Source organism: Pomacea canaliculata, linkage group LG5, assembly GCF_003073045.1.
Source record: "Pomacea canaliculata isolate SZHN2017 linkage group LG5, ASM307304v1, whole genome shotgun sequence".
Taxonomy (NCBI): domain Eukaryota; kingdom Metazoa; phylum Mollusca; class Gastropoda; order Architaenioglossa; family Ampullariidae; genus Pomacea; species Pomacea canaliculata.
This window is the reverse complement of record NC_037594.1, coordinates 48,942-68,066: the sequence shown is the minus strand read 5'-3', so window position 1 is coordinate 68,066 and position 19,125 is coordinate 48,942. Positions and strand designations below refer to the sequence as shown.

The 19,125-nt window shown below is 42.5% G+C and overlaps 1 protein-coding gene across 1 annotated transcript in view; it reads left to right on the top strand.

Annotated features, from left to right (window-relative positions):
- The first annotated feature begins 525 nt into the window (after window positions 1-525).
- LOC112563610 overlaps window positions 526-19,125 on the top strand; it is a 61,534-nt gene continuing 42,934 nt past the window's right edge. Inside the window, exons 1-4 of the mRNA XM_025237734.1 lie at window positions 526-661; window positions 4,297-4,725; window positions 5,591-5,655; window positions 13,109-13,327. Of these exons, the coding sequence (XP_025093519.1) occupies window positions 4,383-4,725; window positions 5,591-5,655; window positions 13,109-13,327 (627 nt within the window). The 5' untranslated portion in view covers window positions 526-661; window positions 4,297-4,382. The remainder of the gene's footprint in view (window positions 662-4,296; window positions 4,726-5,590; window positions 5,656-13,108; window positions 13,328-19,125) is intronic.

Below are 19,125 nucleotides of genomic sequence, written 5' to 3'. Positions count from 1 at the left end.
GGTAAAGACAGAACGTGTAATTGTGAATACATTTATGACAGACGTAGAGCGTCGGATAGATGATATTGCCCAGAAGTTTTCAGACTGGTTGAAAGTTGACCAAGGGAGACAGTGTTATTATTTTGCATTCCACACAGATATTGAAGCAGAGGTATTGCCAAAGATTGCTGACTTACGTATTGTTGTCAGATTCTATTCTTTACCAAGTTACTTGGTAAGATACATTTGCTGTTATCGTCAGGGCATCACGAAGGCAATTCAAAAACAGCTATCTCATTCAGTGAAACTAGAAATCACACCAATACATGATCCAGCAGGTATTTTAGTTGAGTCTGATGGGTATCCAGATATTGAAAAGGTTTTAAACAGGCTGTTTTCAGATTTACAATACACTGAGTTTGAGATTCAGACTGAAACTGCTGTATTTCTCCAAACTGTTCTGGGTAATAAACAAGTAAGAGACATTGAAAACAAGTATTACTGCCAAATCAGAGTTAGGTCTCCAAACCACCAGGTGGAGCTGAGAGCAGTATCTCCAAGGAAACGCCACTTGCTGCTATGCCAGGGTGATGTAAATACACAGACTGTCAAGTATTGGTACTACCCTTTCATGAAGGCCAGACTGAGTGGTGCCCTCAGTACAAGAAAATCTTAGAAAGAGGTATGTATGAGAGTAAGTATGTGTATACTGAAAGAGGATGGCTAGTTAAAGATGTGAAAAAGGGAAACTTGAAGAGTGGTTTTTGAGGGTTAATCAATTAAGTGTATAGAAACTGTTGTGCATTTCACCATCTCTTGATGTCCTAATGATTCGTCTCATGAAGTCTGCATGGGGAAAACAGCATAGTAACTAGAACAGATGTAGGCACTAGCTGGCGTGATAGCTGTGTAATGCAATGGAATGGGTATTTGACTCAGGCTTGATGAAGGTAAAATAGCAGAGGAGAGGAGATAGACTTTAATCTCTCAAAACAAGTGAGGGTTCTAACACGTTTCCTATCACCATAAGGTTACAGGACAGCTTTTATGCTACCATTGAGATTGGGCTTACCATCTGGCTTTCTCTTATCAGAATGCTTTCATTTAAGTGTCACTCTGATATGGCCCTGTTTGTTTTTTTCTATTCTGACCCCCCCACCCCCTTTTTTTTATAGCAATAGCTTATAGGTGACATCATCTTTCTGTTTCATTTGGATTTCTGACCTTTGTTTGTCAGAAGTCGACATGCTGTAGTTTCACTAAATTCACTGTTTGCTTTTCTTAAGTCTGTTTGTCCATCTTTTCTGGCTATTCAGTATCAGATCTCATCAGTCAAAGTTGGTATCTCTGAATTCAAGAGATTGATAATTGAGTTATACCAGTAGCTTTTGGTAAGTTTTTTTGGCCATTTTTTTTCTTTTGAGAAAAACCAGAGAACATGTCATAAGTTCATATCACTGTGAACACCTTCTTTTCTAATCTTACAGAACTAAACTGAGAACCACTTGTGAATCATGATGCATAGGTAGTCAGTCCTACCCCTTACCTCTGCCCACTCCCAACCCCCCTGGTGGTCCAGTGGTGCAATGGTTAGCACCTGTCACAAAGCTCTTGGGCATGCTGTTCTTTCTCTACATGTGGCATCTATTTACAGGGCAGACTGCCTGCCCTGATATAGCCTTAGGGTAAAACACCAGTTCTACACAACCCACCATTTCATGTTTTTGAAGGACAATCAGATCATAGGATGTGGAATCAGCTAAGACTTCAGCCTCTCTGCTTAGGTGCAAATATAAAATTTTTGTACTTTAATTAATGATATTGCGAATGCTGTTTCTTATTTCTCCTATCAGATATCCACTAGCTTTATGAAGTTAGAAAATTCTGAAGGGCGTTAAGCTGTCTATGCACAAACTTTTAAGTAATTGGCTGTTCTTATGAATCAACATCTAATTTAGACACATTTGTCTGATGAAAGAATTCATTTTTACGATGGTGTTTATTGTTGGTTTTATGCCAGTGTATTATGGAGCTAGTTCTGCAACTATTCCTGTAATTTTCCTCTCTCTCTACCTGCAACCAGTCGTTGGGGACACATGATGAGCAGCAATGGTGAAGGTATGCCATTGGGGCCTATTCTTCGTTCCTTTCAGTAGGTCTCCCATCTTGTGGTCTGTCCACTCCATGATGTTGGTCACCACTACTTTTTCTGTTTGCCCTGTCAACATCCTTCCTATATCCATTGAAAGAGACATCACTGTTTAGTGAGAATAGCTGTGGGTTTCTTATCACCAGTGTAAGTCTTCACAGTGATCATCTAGGGCCTGTGAATGGTTGAAAGGACAGCCATCTCCTTGTCGACCCACCGCAGCATCATGGTTTTCTTTAGGCACCTGAAGTCCTGTGGCAGGCCCACTCTGCTTCTCTGAACTGTTCCATTGAAGCCTGGCTGTTGGAGGTCCTTGATGAAAGGTAAACTGGTGTAGTACCTGTCTGTGTACAGGCAGTAGGGAGGTCGACGTCGCAGTGGTCATAGGAAGAACTAACTTACGAAGGTCAAAGACTGGACTGGTCGTCCTGTACAGGACTTGCTGACTGTCGCCCACAGTAGACAAGAGTGCGGGGGGAGGGGGGGCCCTGTCAGCTGCAGTATCTATCCCTGTGACCCCCAACCATAAGGGACGACTGACTGAGCCTGTCTGCTCTCTGTCTCATTCTGTTTCTTATTTTTTTGTTTCTAGTAATAATGCAGACCCAGATGAGTTTATAGATTACGATTCTCAAGCTATGAGTCATTATTGTTTAAACATTTTTAAATAGGTCAGTGTAGGATTGGACAACCCTACTTTTTTCTATAATAAGTTTGATTTCAAATAATTACGAAAAAAAAACTTATAATCATATTAAATGCATCCACTTATTCAAAGGTACACATATTGTTCTTGCAAACATTAGTTTAGTATGCTTTTTATGTAATAAGCTAGCAAATACAAAATGAGAAGTAATCAATCGATATGAATATATCTAGCATTTACAAAACTAAATGTCACTGGGTTTCACTTCTCATTTTAACCACAAAGATCTAAGTGTAATATAACAACAAAAAGACGATTCTTTCCCCTACATGGTGTCTCCTTATGTATGTGAAGGAAAATAATTACTTAGCCTGGTCTGTATTTGAATTAAATATATAATCCTCAAAATAATTCACTACACAATTTGATTATTCCAGAAGTGAAATGTTATCCTTTTCACTGATTATTTCAACACATAGTCATTAAGCCTTTTGGGAATTGTCTTTCTTCTATTGTTCTTCTGGTTTCCGGAGTTGATGTATTTTTTATGTCTTCGGTCTGGCTAGGAACTGTTTCTGGTATTTCATGTTCTGCACTGTATTCTTTAGTGTTATCATCCTCTTCTCACCTTTTCTCTGTGGTATGAAATGTCTTCACGAACGAAGAATTTCTGGTATATACGTTTCTCCCTGCGGTGATTTCACAGTTACTTTTACTTCCATTGTTTTTGATCAGCTTGTGCTGTTCAGGAAAGTAGAGTGTATCTAGTTTCTAACTCTCTTTTTAGTAACATATCCGCCACCTACCCACTATTGAATTCTTTAAACGTGCACTGAAAACGCACCTCTTCTGTAAACATTATTCTTAACAACCTTTATGCATGATTATCTTGATGCCTTGTGATAGGCATATTGCTAATTCTAGGTTTTATGGATGGCAGGGTTTGATCGCTCTTTCATAGTCAGTTTACCTATAATATGGTTATTTTTTGGGGTTAGTTAATCAGTTTCTAGTTTTTCTGATCTATCTTTTAGTCTAGTTCATCTGATAATTAGGTCAGTGTCGATAGACGTATTATTTCTAAATATTGCATCAATATTCGGTTGAGGCATATACATGTCAGCAGGTGTCTACCAGGGGCTATAAAAATCCCCTGTCTTGATTAATTATACATGTGCACTAATTTTCTTGTGTGCAGTAAACCTTAGTGAAGCTTGCAGTTGGTTAATTATTCACTAAGACAAGCCTACCATGCGCATATGCACATGCATATATATGTCTGTGTGCATGCATGCATTTGCCTGTAAGAAAAGTGTTATAACTTCATTTCCCAGTTCCAAAATGATAATAAGGCAATAATAACTTGTAAAAGAAGTTAACAACTGGGAGGCAGTATCTTTTTTTTTAAAGAGCAGAATGGAACTGATGAAATGATAGAAATACCATGTTTTGTGATGATGATGTATGTATGCCTCTGCTTAATCAGAATAACATTTTAGGATTTTTTTTTCTTTTTTTATAGGTTTTCTTTCAACAGAAGTCAAGCCTTATGCGGCCAAACTTAGACCGTCTCCTTCACAACAGTTTATTTTGCCATTAAGGCCCACAATGGAAGAGAAGGAAAAGCATGTGGTTGTGATGTATGTACCAGAACCCACCTCAGATAAAATGAGAGACTTCATCTTAGCTGCATGCACCCAAGCTTTTGACTTTGCATCATCTAAAAATTTAAACCTGGCTTTGCCTGTACAGCTGAGTGATGGTTTACAAGTGAAAACGTTTAAAACAATGCTGTGTGCCATCTGTGAACACATGGAGAGAGAAGACACCTTTAATGATATAGTGCTGTACATCAGTGATACATCCCAGCTGAAAACTCTGATGGACATCAGTAGTAAATATCTGATGCGGTGTGAAGGATGGTATACTGATGTCATTTTCAGAGAGAGGCGTAAGTGTGTATCAAGTTCTATGAATATAGTTGACTACCCCATGTATATGTACCCAGAAGTTTGTAATGACAAGGTTTCTTTGAGACTTAATCTGTACATTGCCCTTTCTCCAATAGGTTACCCCTCTTAGGCCCTTTCAGTCTTTCTCTTCTCTCTTTTTCTGATTACAGTTTCTTCTCCATCCATCAACACTGCCCCTCTTCCCCTCACCCACCCACCCTTCACTTTCCTGTTAGTGCGTCACTTCACACATGTCGCCTCAACATGCCTTCACACCGTCAGATAATGGGGCTTTCCTGCAATGCATGTACTGAGAAACTCTGTGGTGAAGTGAACCTACAATCATAAAAAAAGGTGTCCTGCAAATGTCATTCTATGAAAATGATATTTTCCCCTAACATTATGCTTTTCAAAAAACGACTAAAGGCCATTCTTGCGCCCCCTCCCCTTCCGTGACTGCGCCCTAAGCGAGTAGCGACAGCCTAGTTTCCTCATGGTAGAACCGCCCATGTATGTAATATATTTTCAGGTGCAGATGATGTCTTGAAGTTCAGATACACTATATGTGTTGCTAATTTTCCTATAGTAAATTATTTAAAGCACATGTCTTGCATCATACAAATTCTCAAGCTATTTAATGTGATGAAAATTAACAATTAGTTTAGAACAATTAGCTCGTGTGACAGAATATATAAAAACATCTAAATATCTGACCATCTAACACTGAACACATTATTTCATACTACTCAAAGAATACAATGCACGCATTTTCTGCACTCGGTATAGTAGCAGGCTTGTTGTGCAGTATAAATAAAATGTTTCAAAGTGTTTCACAAATTTATTTAAGGTGGTAACTGTTTTCAGCTGAGACTACGAGTGGTACCTCTCATCGTATAAAAATTGCAGTTGACGAGCTTCAAAAATTCAAGGTATGCCTTCTTTCTTACCAGACCTCTTAAAAGGTAGGGGTATTAAACAGTAATATGAATATTTTAATGAACAATAATTTTCATTCGGATGTGGGGATCAATCTACTTTTTCTGCAAGTACAGCGGAACCTCGGTTAATGACCACAGTCCGTTCTGGAAAGTTGTTCATTGTCCGAAATGTTTGTTATCCGAAACAATTTTTCCCATAAGAAATAAAGGAAGTAGATTTAATTGGTTTCCAGCAGCTGTTGACTCGCTAATATATTTGAAAGTTACAGGCTATATAAGTATTTTTTTTAATGAGAACAGTTATAATACAATATAACTGGAGTTAAATAAACACAAAAACATTAAGGAAAGCATTTAAACATAAGAAAACTTAACGTTTTGACGGCGTGGATGGATGGAGGTGTGGGGAGTAAGGGGTGGAATTACTGCTTGGGTTCCCCTTCCATCAGCATATGTGGCATTGTAAAAATCGGGCGTGACTTCTTTTTTCTGTCGCTTTGAGGTTGAAGGAAAATCTTGTCCAGTGTCTGTTGCAGCAGTGTTGCTTCTGCCATTTTTGTAACACTTTTCGGTAATACATCACATTATCATCGAACATATGTTTAGTCTCCTATTGCCTATCGCACTGTTAGGGAAAGACTTTTCTACAAACGACTGCGATTTCTCCCCCCTCCCCACTCACACACATTTTTTAATCACAAAATTCACTACATAAGAAAGATATAACGCTTGGCCGATCGTAACTGTGTCTCGAGCGCGAATAATACTTGGTCTGTCATGCTGGTCAGTCACGTGTGGGTGACGTGGCTGTTCGTTATCCGAAGTTTTGTTCGGTAACTGGAGCAAATTTTTAACGAAATTTTTGTTCGTTATCCGAAATGTTCGCTATCGGAGGCGTTCGCTAGCCGAGGTTCCACTGTACTTGTTTTGTTGGACAATCAATCAGTAGTCCCTTGACGGCCACCTGTTGTTGGGGGGATCACATGGATAGATGCGGCGATATTGTGGGCGATAGTCCGTAGGTCCTGTACACGACGACCTGTCCAGTCTTTGACCTTTGTAAGTCAGTTCTTCCTCTGACCATCGCGGCGTCGACCACACTCCAAGGTACATTGAAGGACAGTTCTCGACAGGGTGTCGTGTCGGGTCACATGACCAAAGAAGACCAGCTTACGTCGCTTGAGTGTTGAAAGTAGAGGTTCCTGGTGTCCTACGAGTGTGGCCATCTTCTTTCGTACAAAGTCATTGGTTTTATGTTCTTTGTATGAGATCAGGAGCAGCCTCCCTCCTCAGCCACTTGTTCTCCAATGTCTGGATTCTCCTTTCCGTGTCGGCGAGCAGAGTCCACGCGTAACATCACGTAACATCCGTAGAGCAGGATGGGCACTATCAGGGATTTGTACAGCTTGTCCTTGGTAGTGAACCTTATCTTATGGCTAAGCCAGATCCTGTCTAATCTAGCCATTGCCGCTATTGGTGTTGTGATCCTGATGAGGACATCTGGCATGGAGCTGCTGTCCTTGGAAAGGGTGGCTCCCGGTACACGGACGTTTCGACGCCGGACGTTTTGCCGACCGGACGTTTAGCCAACGTATGTTTCGTCGACGGAGGTTTCGGCGCGGGGCCCTCAGCCGACGGACGTTTTGTCGACGAACATTTCGGCATTCATTTCGGCATTTCACGCGGGACCTTTAGCCGAAGTCAAGTGTGTGACGCCCCTTAGCTCACACGTTGCTCTCGCCATTGTATCAATGTATCAGTGAACTCTCTCTCACTATCCCTCCTCATGTGAACCGTTAGCTCACACATTTCTCTCGCAAGGGTGTTTTTTTCACTTTGGCCAATGTCTTTGGAGAAACCTCCAGTCGCTTGGACTACAAGATTGGTACTTGGAGCCAGAGAACTCTCTTCTCATCAAGATCATTCAGGCCTTGGCTTTCGTGCCTCCTGACGACGTCATCGAGGCGTTTCAACAGCTAATGGATTCGCTGGATGCCGACACTGACGAGACGCTTTCAGACTTCCTCGCCTACTTTGAAATTACATGGCTGGGCATTGTGCAGCGAGGAAGCCGTCGACGCCCGAAATTCGACGTCGCCATGTGGAACGTCGACAATCGTGTGGGAGACAACCTGCCCAGAACTAATAACTCGGTCGAAGGCTGGCACCGTGCCTTTGATAAGCGAATGTCTGTCACGCACCCAACACTTGGCAGGCTTGTCAGCAAGTTACGCAAGGAGCAGGCAAGCACCGAGCTTATGATGGAACAGCTTGCCATGGGCGTCATGGTGCGAAAAAACAAGCAGTACGAAGTAGTCAACACACGACTGCAAGCGCTTGTTGCAAGGTACGCACAGGAGGAGGTTTGAGTTTTTCTCAAAGCTGTTGCGCATAATCTGTGACAATCATAGTGAACTGTCTGTGAAGTCTGTGTGTAAAATTTGTTTGAAATAAAGAATGTTTGTGTAATCTAGTAGTTACTTTCATTCTTTGAGAAGTAAGTAAGCTCTCTCTCTCTGACATAATGCGTCGAAAAGTCTGTTGGCTAAACGTCCGGTCGGCAAAAAGTCCGGCGGCGAAACGTCCATCGGCAAAACGTCCGCACACGGTGGCTCCCAGACACTTGAAGCAGCTGACGTCTTCGAGTTATACCCCATTCATAGCGATCTCTGCTTTGCCGCTGCCGTTGACCATAACTTTTCTCTTTTTTAGGTTATTTAGCATTTCTGATTTCGTTGAGCTGTTATGCAGCGCTTCTGTGACTTGAACGAGGCCGCCTTTAAGGTTAAAATTTTCGCATCACATGCTAAGGACCCGTCGTGCCAGACTCAAATGCCTTTTAAAAGCCAATGAAGTTTTAGTAGAGGTCCCGCTGATGCTGAAGATGCTTTTGTACTGAGAATGCGACAGTTGACGATCCGCTCAACTGTGCTTCTACGTGGTCTAAAGCCAGCCTGTTCTTCTGCTAGCAGCTCCTCTGCGGTTGTTCTGATACACTTCTGTATGTCCTTCGGCATACCTTTGCTTGGGTGGCTGATATGGCTTATGGTTCTGTAGTTTTGACACTGTTTACTGCTTCTTTTTTTGGGGGGGATGGGTATGATTAGTGACTGCGTTCATTCCTTGGGCCAATCCTTGCGTTTCCAGACTATTTGACACAGGACATTCAGGGCCTTTGTAGTTTCTTCCCCATCCTCGAGCTGCTCAGATGGCATATTATGAAGGCCTGGCGACTTTCGTCCCTTCAGCCTGTACAGATCATTCGACCTGTTCCTGTAGGACTGGTAGGTCTGCTGGTTCACTATCTCAAGCCTGGTAAGTAGTAATTATAGACTTTAGGAGAATCAAAGATGATTTTGTTGCTCCCAATTTGATACACAGTAAACCTGTTGAAACTGTTAACTCTTTCAGGTACCTGGGAACTATTTTTGATTCCTAACTCAAATGGAATTTAAACACCGAACACATTGTTAAACGTGCCCAACAAAGAATGTACCTTCTGCGTTTCGTATGAGGGTTTTGCAATCTCTCTGTCCATGATAGGAATAGTCTAAACAGTAATGTCCACATCTGCTCTATGATACTTGGTATCAAACATGGGGACTTAGATTCTTTCTGTGACCAAAAAGTAGTAAGGAAAGCTTCACTCATTTTGTCAATACCTGAACAGGTACTAACGAGAGAATTTTTATTGCTAAGCTCAGGTAAATGTTATTCCATGCCAACATGTAAAAGTAACAGACACCTGCAATCGTTTGTGCCATCTGCTGTCCAGCTGCTCAACCTCAGATGATGTGTCAGTGGTGTGTGTGATGTTCTAGGTGCGCACATGAGTATCCTTGATGTAAGTTTGTTGTTTGCATATATATATATAAAATTGTCACTTGCCTTCTTTTTTCATTGCTAGTATTTTTCATGTTGACATCTTTTAACGCTGCACCTTGCAACGAACTTCCCTCTTACTTTTGTTTTTAAGTTTTACTGGAAGTTGTCCTCATTCTCGCAGTACTCGGTGGTTGAGTACAGCATTGCTTTCTGTGAGAAGATGGCCATTGCAGTCTTCATTGACTGAGGTCTTGTGCTGATCTGTCTTAGTGAGGGTCTTTTGAAGTCGGTAGGCCTTCTTGCTGTCACTTCATGTCATTCCATCCACTATGTCCTACCATTGGTTTTCGATCCAGTTCTCTCTAGCTGGATTCATTTTCTTTTATATGACAGTTCACTTCTTTGTATTTGGTAGCTGCTTATGGTTGGCATATCATCTTTCTCTTCAAGGACCTCCTTTGATCACAGAGATCTAGAATGTCATTTGTGACCTATGGCTGTTACTTATTTCTTTGTCCTTTCTTCAAAAAAGGCGAATTTCGGGGATGTTTGAGAGCCGCTTCGCTTTCAGACTAGGAATCTGATGCCCCTGTCGTTGGTTTCGCCGAGATCTTGAATGTCATTCGTGACCCATGGCTGTTTTTTTTAAAAGCCATAGAACCTCCTGGGTTGTTGACAGTAGGATCTCTTTGATGGTTGGCATCTCTTTTCTCTCTTCAATCCCCTCCTTTGATCACAGATATCTAGAATGTCATTTGTGACCTATGGATAATACTCATTCTTCTGTCGTTCTAGAACCTCTTGGGCTGTTGATATTAGCACCTCTGATGCGTTCACTTCACCTCCCCGATCTGATGACTAGTAGTTTATGATCTATATATATACTGTGACAGCCTCAGCTTCCTCGTATATTTCTTCAAGGTACACCGCAAGTTTCCATGTTTTCGTCGCAAATAACGAAATCGCCGAAGTTGAATTCAGATGCACCAGAGGTTACTCTGTCCCAATCATCTTGTCGAACTTCATTATTCCGGCTCACCACGTCAGTATCATCACCATCATGCACGACGTCCGGCACAACTGGCTGAATCTTGAAACCAGCCTTGGCTTAGCATTTTGGGATAGTTGACGGCTTAATTGTAGTCCATGGTGCATGCACAAAGTTTAGCGCTCTTAAGATGTCAAGTTTCATGTTCGAAACATCACGCACGCATGGTCACAAGTTTTTGCACTATCTTTATACGATAGAAATGCTTGAAATTCCGGATGATCCCACTATTTAGAGGCTGCAGCTAGCTAGTGCAGCCTGCAGGAAGAAACACAATCTTCCCATTTTAGAGTTGTATACCTGGCGGATGCGCAGCGCAATGGTCAATGAAGAGATTTAGTTTTCGAGAACAAATTCTCATTGTTGCGTCTAAAGACCTCAGGAACTGGACAAACTTCTGTTTGGTTTGCATACTTACAAAAGGGTTGCGAACGTTTTTGAAGGCACGTGGCTTCTTTACCTTCCCGATCACCAAGGGCTCAAGCTTGTCACTCCTGTCCGCATTACAACACAACAGAACCGTAATTCGTTCTTTAATTTTATTCTTTTCCTTGACATTTTTCTCTCCGCAAGTTCAGAATTTTGTCAAGCAACAAAGCAAAAAAAGAAAAAAAATAGTCAGTTTCGTCACTTGTTTGTAGCCATGTAAATGCTGCGGCAGTGTCACAGTCTTCCAGTGATTCACAATGACTTGATCCACGTTCGCACTCTCACCTGCAGCTGCATTGTACGGTGTTCCATGCCGTGTTTTGAAATTGCCAATCCAACCATTGGATGCTTGAAAATTCTGGATACTCAGGCGATCAGCGATTGTTTTCGCCTTTTCCTTCAGGATCGGTCCACACAGGGGCACATTTGATGATTGAACCACTTGAGTAAACTGTCCTCAAGGTCAGCAAGAGGGGATTCTTTGGCATGCTTCCTCTTTTTAGATGAAACTCTTGCAGCTTCCCTTATGGAATGGGGTTGGTCATTATCGTGTTCAGGGTGGATGGCGGCAAGCCAAGACGTTTTGCCATGTCATTTCTTTTCACGTTTCTTTTCTGCAAGCGAAAGCACTTTACCTTTTGTTGCCATGGTTGTAGGGCTGTACGCAAGAAAGCGCTTGCATAGCAACAAGCAAGAAAGGACTACATCCAAAGACGGGTCTCGAGTTGGGATGTTGGTAGGGAGGGAGTTGTCGACGGCGTGATGACAGCACGTTAGCTGTAATTACAGTGGCGGTACATGCACAGTATACTGTACTGGAATAAAATGCAGCCGCGAGCGGTGTTGGGGGCATTTTCTTATTGAAAACGTTAAATCGGAGACAGATTAAATCAGGGTTAGATATATATGGGAAGGAGCAGGGGAAAAAAAACGTGAAACCGAGGAAACCGATAATTCTAGGAACGTATAATTAAAGATTGGAAAGCATTGGGTATATGGGGCTTTCTCCGGGACCACCTAAAACGAACGTTATAGTGAGGAAATTGTTACATCAAGGATAGCAAAATCGAGGGTTTACTATATTCATCTAGGTCCAAAAGACGAGTCAATCTCCGATGACAGGAGTAGTTATCAACCCGAAATATTATCAACAGAGACGTGTTGTTTGAACACGTTCAGCCACCATCTTACTGTGCAAAGATGAGTGCTTGGCAATGCACATACAGAGAACAAATTCCACGATGGCACACATGATTTTCTTTTGAGTCATTGGGATATTTTGTAAGTTTTGTCAACATTATTGTAGTTTGGAGGTACGTATTAAATATATCTGTAGATTTTTGGCTAAAATCTCACAAAAATGCATTTTCTCTTAATTTGGTTTTTTAAAACACCGTTGTCATCAGTCGATAGTGTTTCATTAACGACCTTTTGCGTAAGTCTCTTGTTTATAAAAATAAGATTTCTTTTGCCAGATGTTTCTTCTCTATTGTGATTTTCTTCATAAATCACTTAAAAGTACTGTGCATTTTAAGAGAGAATCTGTCTACCATGCACTTGTATATTATATGTGCATTGATCGATTTCTCTTACCTGAAGTTTTCCTATAAATGTTCAACCTAGCGCAACAGTGACAAAATCAGTTATTATGACCAAGCGAAAGCAAAAATGACAAAGGAAAGCATTGTGAAATGGTTGAAGGGCTTTATTTTTTACATTTAAATAAGCTTGAATTTATAGTTGGTTGAAGTCATGGGTCATGGAAGGAAAGCAGGCTGATCAATTACCATACTAAGACCCCTCTCAGCTATTTCAGGCTGTTCCTGAATTCTGGCAAGTCATAATAGGGAGATTTTATAAATAGTGATATAACATTATATAAAAAGTGTATCAGGGAAAGCTTAATTGATTGTCCACCTTTCAAGCAGATCAAAGGCCAACAAAGGACCTACAAGCTAGAGCATAAACAAGACGCGAAGAAGCCAACTGACATATGAAATAGACAAAGAAAATAAATGATAACAGTGGAGTAAAGATGATGATGATGATGATGATGGCATTGAAAAAAGAACTTTTGCAGTTGATGATGACATTATTGCATCGATGTTTGAGATTTATTTTTTTTATGCATGTGTGTTTCAGGCTGATGTTCTTGTCAATTCTACAGACAGAGGATTGGAACATACACATGCAGCTGTTTCAGGATTAATACTGCAAACTGTTGGGCCACAACTACAAGAGTTATGCCATTTGTTATATCCATCAGGAATAGAAGACAGGATCTTGGCAGTGACTCCTTCTGGGATAGATCAGTGGAAGGAAATATACCACATTGTACTTCCACAGACCTGGAAGGATCAGGTGGGATCAGAGGAAAGAGAAGTTTTATTGAGTGTATTATAAAAAGGAATTACAATACAAATAACCATAAAAATCTTGATTCCATATAAGAATTTGATCTCAAGGAAAGAAATCCTATAGACAGATTTCTTTTGCTTTTAAATGTCTTTTCTAAACAATAGTTCTTTAGTATAAAGTTTTTAAAATAACTGGTAACTTGTGATTTGTGCAAGAGGTATGCTCAGTAATGCAGCATGAGGGTCTGTGTGCATGCTTCCTCATGGTAATGTAACTTCTTCCTGCTTTTTTCTCCTCATGCTAGTTTTGCTTTTAAAAATAATATCTAGAGCCCCTTCAATGAGACTAAAAAGAACTTTGTGAGGTATAGAGAGAGGTGACGCTTAGGGAATTTCTGCTCTTTGCTATGTGTCTTTGATTCTTGTCCTCTTGCTGGCATTACCTCTTTATCTTGAAAAAGTCCTTCTTGCTGGGCTTCTTCAACTGTCAGAGCTGCTTGGTGCATCAGTCTATTGCCTTTGCAGTGCTCTCATCTGCATTGAAATGTTTCAAGATGACAGAGAGAAAAGGCTGTATTTTGTGAAACAGTGATCACTGGTTCGTAGTACCAGGATAAAACTTACTGTGTCTTTATTCTTAAATACTTTCCAGTATTCTATAGCATCCACATCATGCCCCCGTGGGCCCGGCTTCTCGTTCCATGTGGTGAACACCCAGCCTTCCTCTGACTAAGCTGGCCCACCCCTTTTTCTTATGCTTTTCCTTGTTCTCCCTTACCTGGCCCTTTCATCTATATTCTTTGTCTAATTAAACATCTCCCTGTCATACTACAGCTTTATCTTTCCTATCTTCTGTCTGCATACATCTTTCTCCTGTCTTCTTGTTTCCCACCATGCCTTTCTTTAGATGTCATTTTTTTCTCTGTGGCCTCCTTTAGGCCTCCTGTGTTTGCTGTGCAGAGCGACCCGTGTCAGAGGAGGATGGGATCCTGGAGGTTGAGGTCCCTGATGGGTTGCAGCCCATCATACCAACACATCTCTCTGGCCTGGACTTCTCTTAAACAGGAGGTTGGTGTGGCCACACCAACCAAGCGACTGGTCGTGTATTGCCCTAGCTTTGCTTGAAGGCTGTCGCTGGGGTCAGTCTGGTCTTCATACTTGGAAGGGCAGAGTATATTGCTTATGTATCCCTGGTGTGACCCTACTGGAAATGTTGTAAATGGTACCGCTCGGTCGAATCCCCTTGTTGGATTTTGTGGTGCGATGGAACAAACCAAATTCCTTTAAATCATGGCACAAAAAACAACAACACAGAACCTGCGAAAAAGCACCAGAGAAGATAAATCCTCTGACAGTGAAGATGAAGTGAGAGATTGAGTGAGAGAATGAGTGAGAGAATGCGTGAGAGAGAATGTTGAAGAGGCCTGGCTCCATTTTCTGCTGGTGGAGGGCGCAGAGCCGGCGCGGCCGCTCTCGTCCCTCTCACTTTTTTGCAATAGCAAAAGGTTTTAGAAATATATCTACTCAATGTTCTGCTGTTAGACATCTGCGCTCTGGACAATTTCTTGTCCAGTGCGCAAATCAGATAGCATCTGAGGCCTTCGCCGATGGAAGGGGAAACAGTTTATTGACGGGCTCATAAAGGTGACTCCACGTCGATCCCTCAACTCTTCAAAGGAGGTCATTCGTTGCCCTGTCCTTGCTGGGATGTCAGAGTTTGACATCAAGTCAGAACTGGCACGCTGCTTTCACTGCACCAATACAGATCATGCGGCAACTGATTGTTCTGAAAGCGCCAAGTGTTCAAACTGTGACGGGTCTCATGTCGCTTCTTCTAGAGACTACCGGAAGTGGAAGGAAGAGGCAGCCATTCAACGTGTACGTGCGGAATCTGGCGTTTCATACGCCGATGTTCGCCGTCGCGTAGTGGGTGGCTACTCAGAGCACTTTCTACTTCAAGCTCCATTTCCTACTCATCAGCTGTCACAAAACGACTGTCCACCTCTGTGTCTATTCAGACGTTACATGACATGGGCCTCTTTTGAGGGCCCTGTCCCAGTCCTCCAGGCTATTCTTCCTCCTCCTTCTGCAAGCTGTGGAGGCACCCAGTCATCACAAAAATATCAAACCACATAAGCATCTCAAGCCACACAAGCATCACAAGTCCAAGCATCCCCTTTCACCAGTCAGAAACCTCACGCCAACAAGTAAGCAACACAAAATCACCAAGGAACAAGAATACCACACCGCAGACAGACAAGAACACAAAACAAAAAGATCGCCAGAAAAACTCAGCAGAAAACATCTTGGACTACCACAGCAGCACAGTCAATCCCTATTTCTAATCGCTTTGCTTCTCTTGGCGAGCAGGTTATGAATGTGGATGAGCGACGTTTTGTGTCACTTTCTCAATCCCGCCGATCCCTGCCTACTTCTACTCCACCTGTTACTGTGAGGCGCTCTGCGTCTTTTCCTCACAGATAAATCATGTCTACAATCCTTCAGGGGAACTGTCGAGGGATCCGAGCCAGTTTTGAAGAGCTCCGATGCCTACCATCTCGTTTCTCCTAATATTTTAGCACTACAGGAGACCCTTCTCCTACCTTCTAACTCCTTTTCCTTCAAAGTCAGAACTCGCAGACAAACGTCCCTTCAGGTGGGACTGCTCTTCTCATTCGCTCCCACCTTTTGTTTAGCCAGATACCACTTTTCACTCCTCTTCAAACTGTTGCTGCCCGAGGTTACCCTGGACAAGACTATCACTATTTGTTGTGTCTATCTTCCTCCTTCAGCTCGGATATCCCGGCAGGACCTTGTGGGTCTTTTGACCCAACTTCCTGCTCCCGTCCTTCTTTTGGGGGACTTTAATGGGCACCACGTTTTGTGGGTTGGGGCTTCGACTGACCCTAGGGGAGAGTTGTTAGGATTTTTATTTACCTCATAAACGATGGCACAAACAGCTTTTGTCGTATCAGCAGTTGATTTGTAAGTGGTCAGCCCAAAAGTACTATTAGATTTTAACTGGATTATACACGGCGACCTGTGCGGCAACGATCGCTTTCCAATAATTTAACGATTTTTAACTACTCTGGGGACAATAATTGTTATATAACAACGGGTGAAACCTCACTAAGGCAGACTGGCCTTCTTTTCAGGCCCGTTGCACCACCTGTTTCTACTCTAGTTCCAGTTTTAATTGAGATAATTGTAGTAATCAAGACCACCCTTAAGATTTTTACTACCGTTCTAGCTGAAGATGCTTCGGCAACCGTTTCGAAGAAAGGGACACAGAAACACCCTGGTTAACCGAAGAGTGCAGGATAACGCAGCACGACAGAAAGAAGACTCAGCGACTCGCTTTCTCCCATCCCACACCGGAAAGTGTGCTACATTTAAAACGCAGCCGAGCACGTGCTTGCTGCATTTGAAACAAAGCAGAAAAGTTGCGTGGCAGAGGTTTGTGTCCTCATTATCCTCCCGTACCTCCTTCCAGGCGGTGTGGGCGGCCATGAGGAGGATAAAGAAAAGGTTTCAAGCAGGCTTAATAGGTCATATGCATATTGGGGACTCGCTCCTCATAGAGGTACAGGATGTTGCTAACTCATTGGCATCCACCATTGCTTACAATTCTTCCTCTTCCCACTATTATCCGGGATTGTTATGGAAAGTGATCTCTGCCTTTTGAACGACGGTTCTAACACCCTTTGCCGTCCTCACAGTAGCACAGTGTCAGCAGTCGATTTATCAGTGGTCAGCCCTGACTGTAACTAGATTTTAACTGGGCTGTACATGACGACCTGTGCGGCAGCGATCACTTTCCTATAAATTTACAATTTTTAACTAATCTGGAGCGGTACAATAATCTTTATAACGGCGGGTGGAATCTGACTAAGGAAGATTGGCCTGCCTTTCAGACCCTCTGCTCCGCCCGCCTCCTCCCAAGTTCTAGTTTTAATTTCGAAGTAAAATACCTTGGCGATGATCCCACATTGCATCCTGCTAAGCTCTTCACATCAATTTTAAATGAAATCGCCTTGGAGACGATTCCTGCACGAAGGCATCGTAGTAACCGTCCACATGTGCCTTGGTTAACAGAGGAATGTAGGGTGGCCCAGTGCGCTCGGAAAATCTGTTCAGGAATCTTCTGGCTGTGACTTTTCCTGCGATAACTCTGAAAAGTACAATTTACCCTTTTCTGTTTCTGAACTGCAGGAGGCCCTTCAAAAGTGCAAGGACTCTGCACCAGGCCCAAACAATATTTCTTATCAACTGCTGACTCATTTCCCACATGTCTCTCTCCTTCTCCTTCTAGACATATTTAACTTTATTTGGGTGTCCGGCTGTTTCCCTCCCTCGTGGAGAGAGGCAGTCGTGGTGCCCATACCAGCACCTGGCAAGGATCCCTCTGATCCCAACTCTTACCGTCCTATCGCTCTCACTAGTTGTCTGTGCAAAACTCTTGAACGCATGGTGGATGCTCGGCTCACCTGGCATCTCGAGTCTCAAAGTCTCCTCTCCAACCTGCAGTGTGGCTTCAGAAAATGCCGCAGCACCCTGGACCATTTGGTTCGCTTTGATAGTTTTGTCAGGGATGCGTTTGTCGGCAAAGAACATGTTTTATGTATCTTTTGAGTTGGCAGTGTTGTCCATAGGAATGGGAATCCCATGGGAATCCCATAGGAAACGTCCCATGGGATGGGATGGGACGGGACAGCACAGACTTGTATTTCCCATGGTAGTCGATACTTGATATTGCAAAAGAAATTTACTGTTATTTCATTCATCAAGGATTTAAATCTTTCCTCTGAATCATCTATTGTATGTGAAGTAGCAGGAATTATAGAACAAAAGCCGAAAAGTGGTTTTCAGTGTTGTCCATAGGATTGTTAATACCATGGGAATCCCATGGGAAATGTCCCGTGGGATGGGACGGGATGGGACAGGCATAAATTGCCATGGGATGGGATGGGATAGAAAATATGTCCCATGGACAACCCTGTGAGTTGGAGAGGGCGTACGACACTACATGGAAGCAAAGTATTCTGTTGGACCTTCACACCCTTGGCTTCCGGGTCGTATGCCACTCTTCATCAAGAATTTTCTTTCGCATCGCTTCTTTCAAGTGCGAGTGGGGTCTATCCTGTCTGATACTCAGGAACAGGAAATGGGCGTCCCTCATGGAAACATTCTTTCTCCAACTCTTGTCAACATTAAAATAGATTCAATCTTGAAATCTATCTGCCCAGGTTAGGAGGCCTCGTTGTATGTAGATGACGTAATACGTTGATGACGTTATATTTAGATGAAGTTACATGTAGATGACATTGTATGTAGATGACTTTGCTCTTTGCATCCCAGGCCGATTTCTACCGTGTCTAGAACGCCGGCTACACCTGTGCGTAAACGCTGTATAAAGATGGTTGACAGAAAGCGGCTTCAAATTTCCTACTTGAAAGTCAGTATGCATCCACTTTTGCAAACTGCGAGGTATGTTTCAAACCCTACTATTTCTGTTAATAGCAAGGTACTCAAGTGATCCAGGAAGTAAAATTCCCTGAGGTCTTCTTTTACCGTAAACTATCCTTTCTTCCTCATATCAAATCTCTCCGCCTTTCTTGTCAGAAAGCCTTGGACATTCTTAGAATAGTTGGCATTGTCAGCTGGGGGCGGACCGCACGGTCCTGCTCTGTCTGTATCGCATCCTGGTCCGCTCCAAGCTAGACTATGGATCCATCATCTATGGCTCTGCTCGAGAGTTCTACCTTAAAATTCTCGATCCTATTCACCACTAAGGGCTCGGCA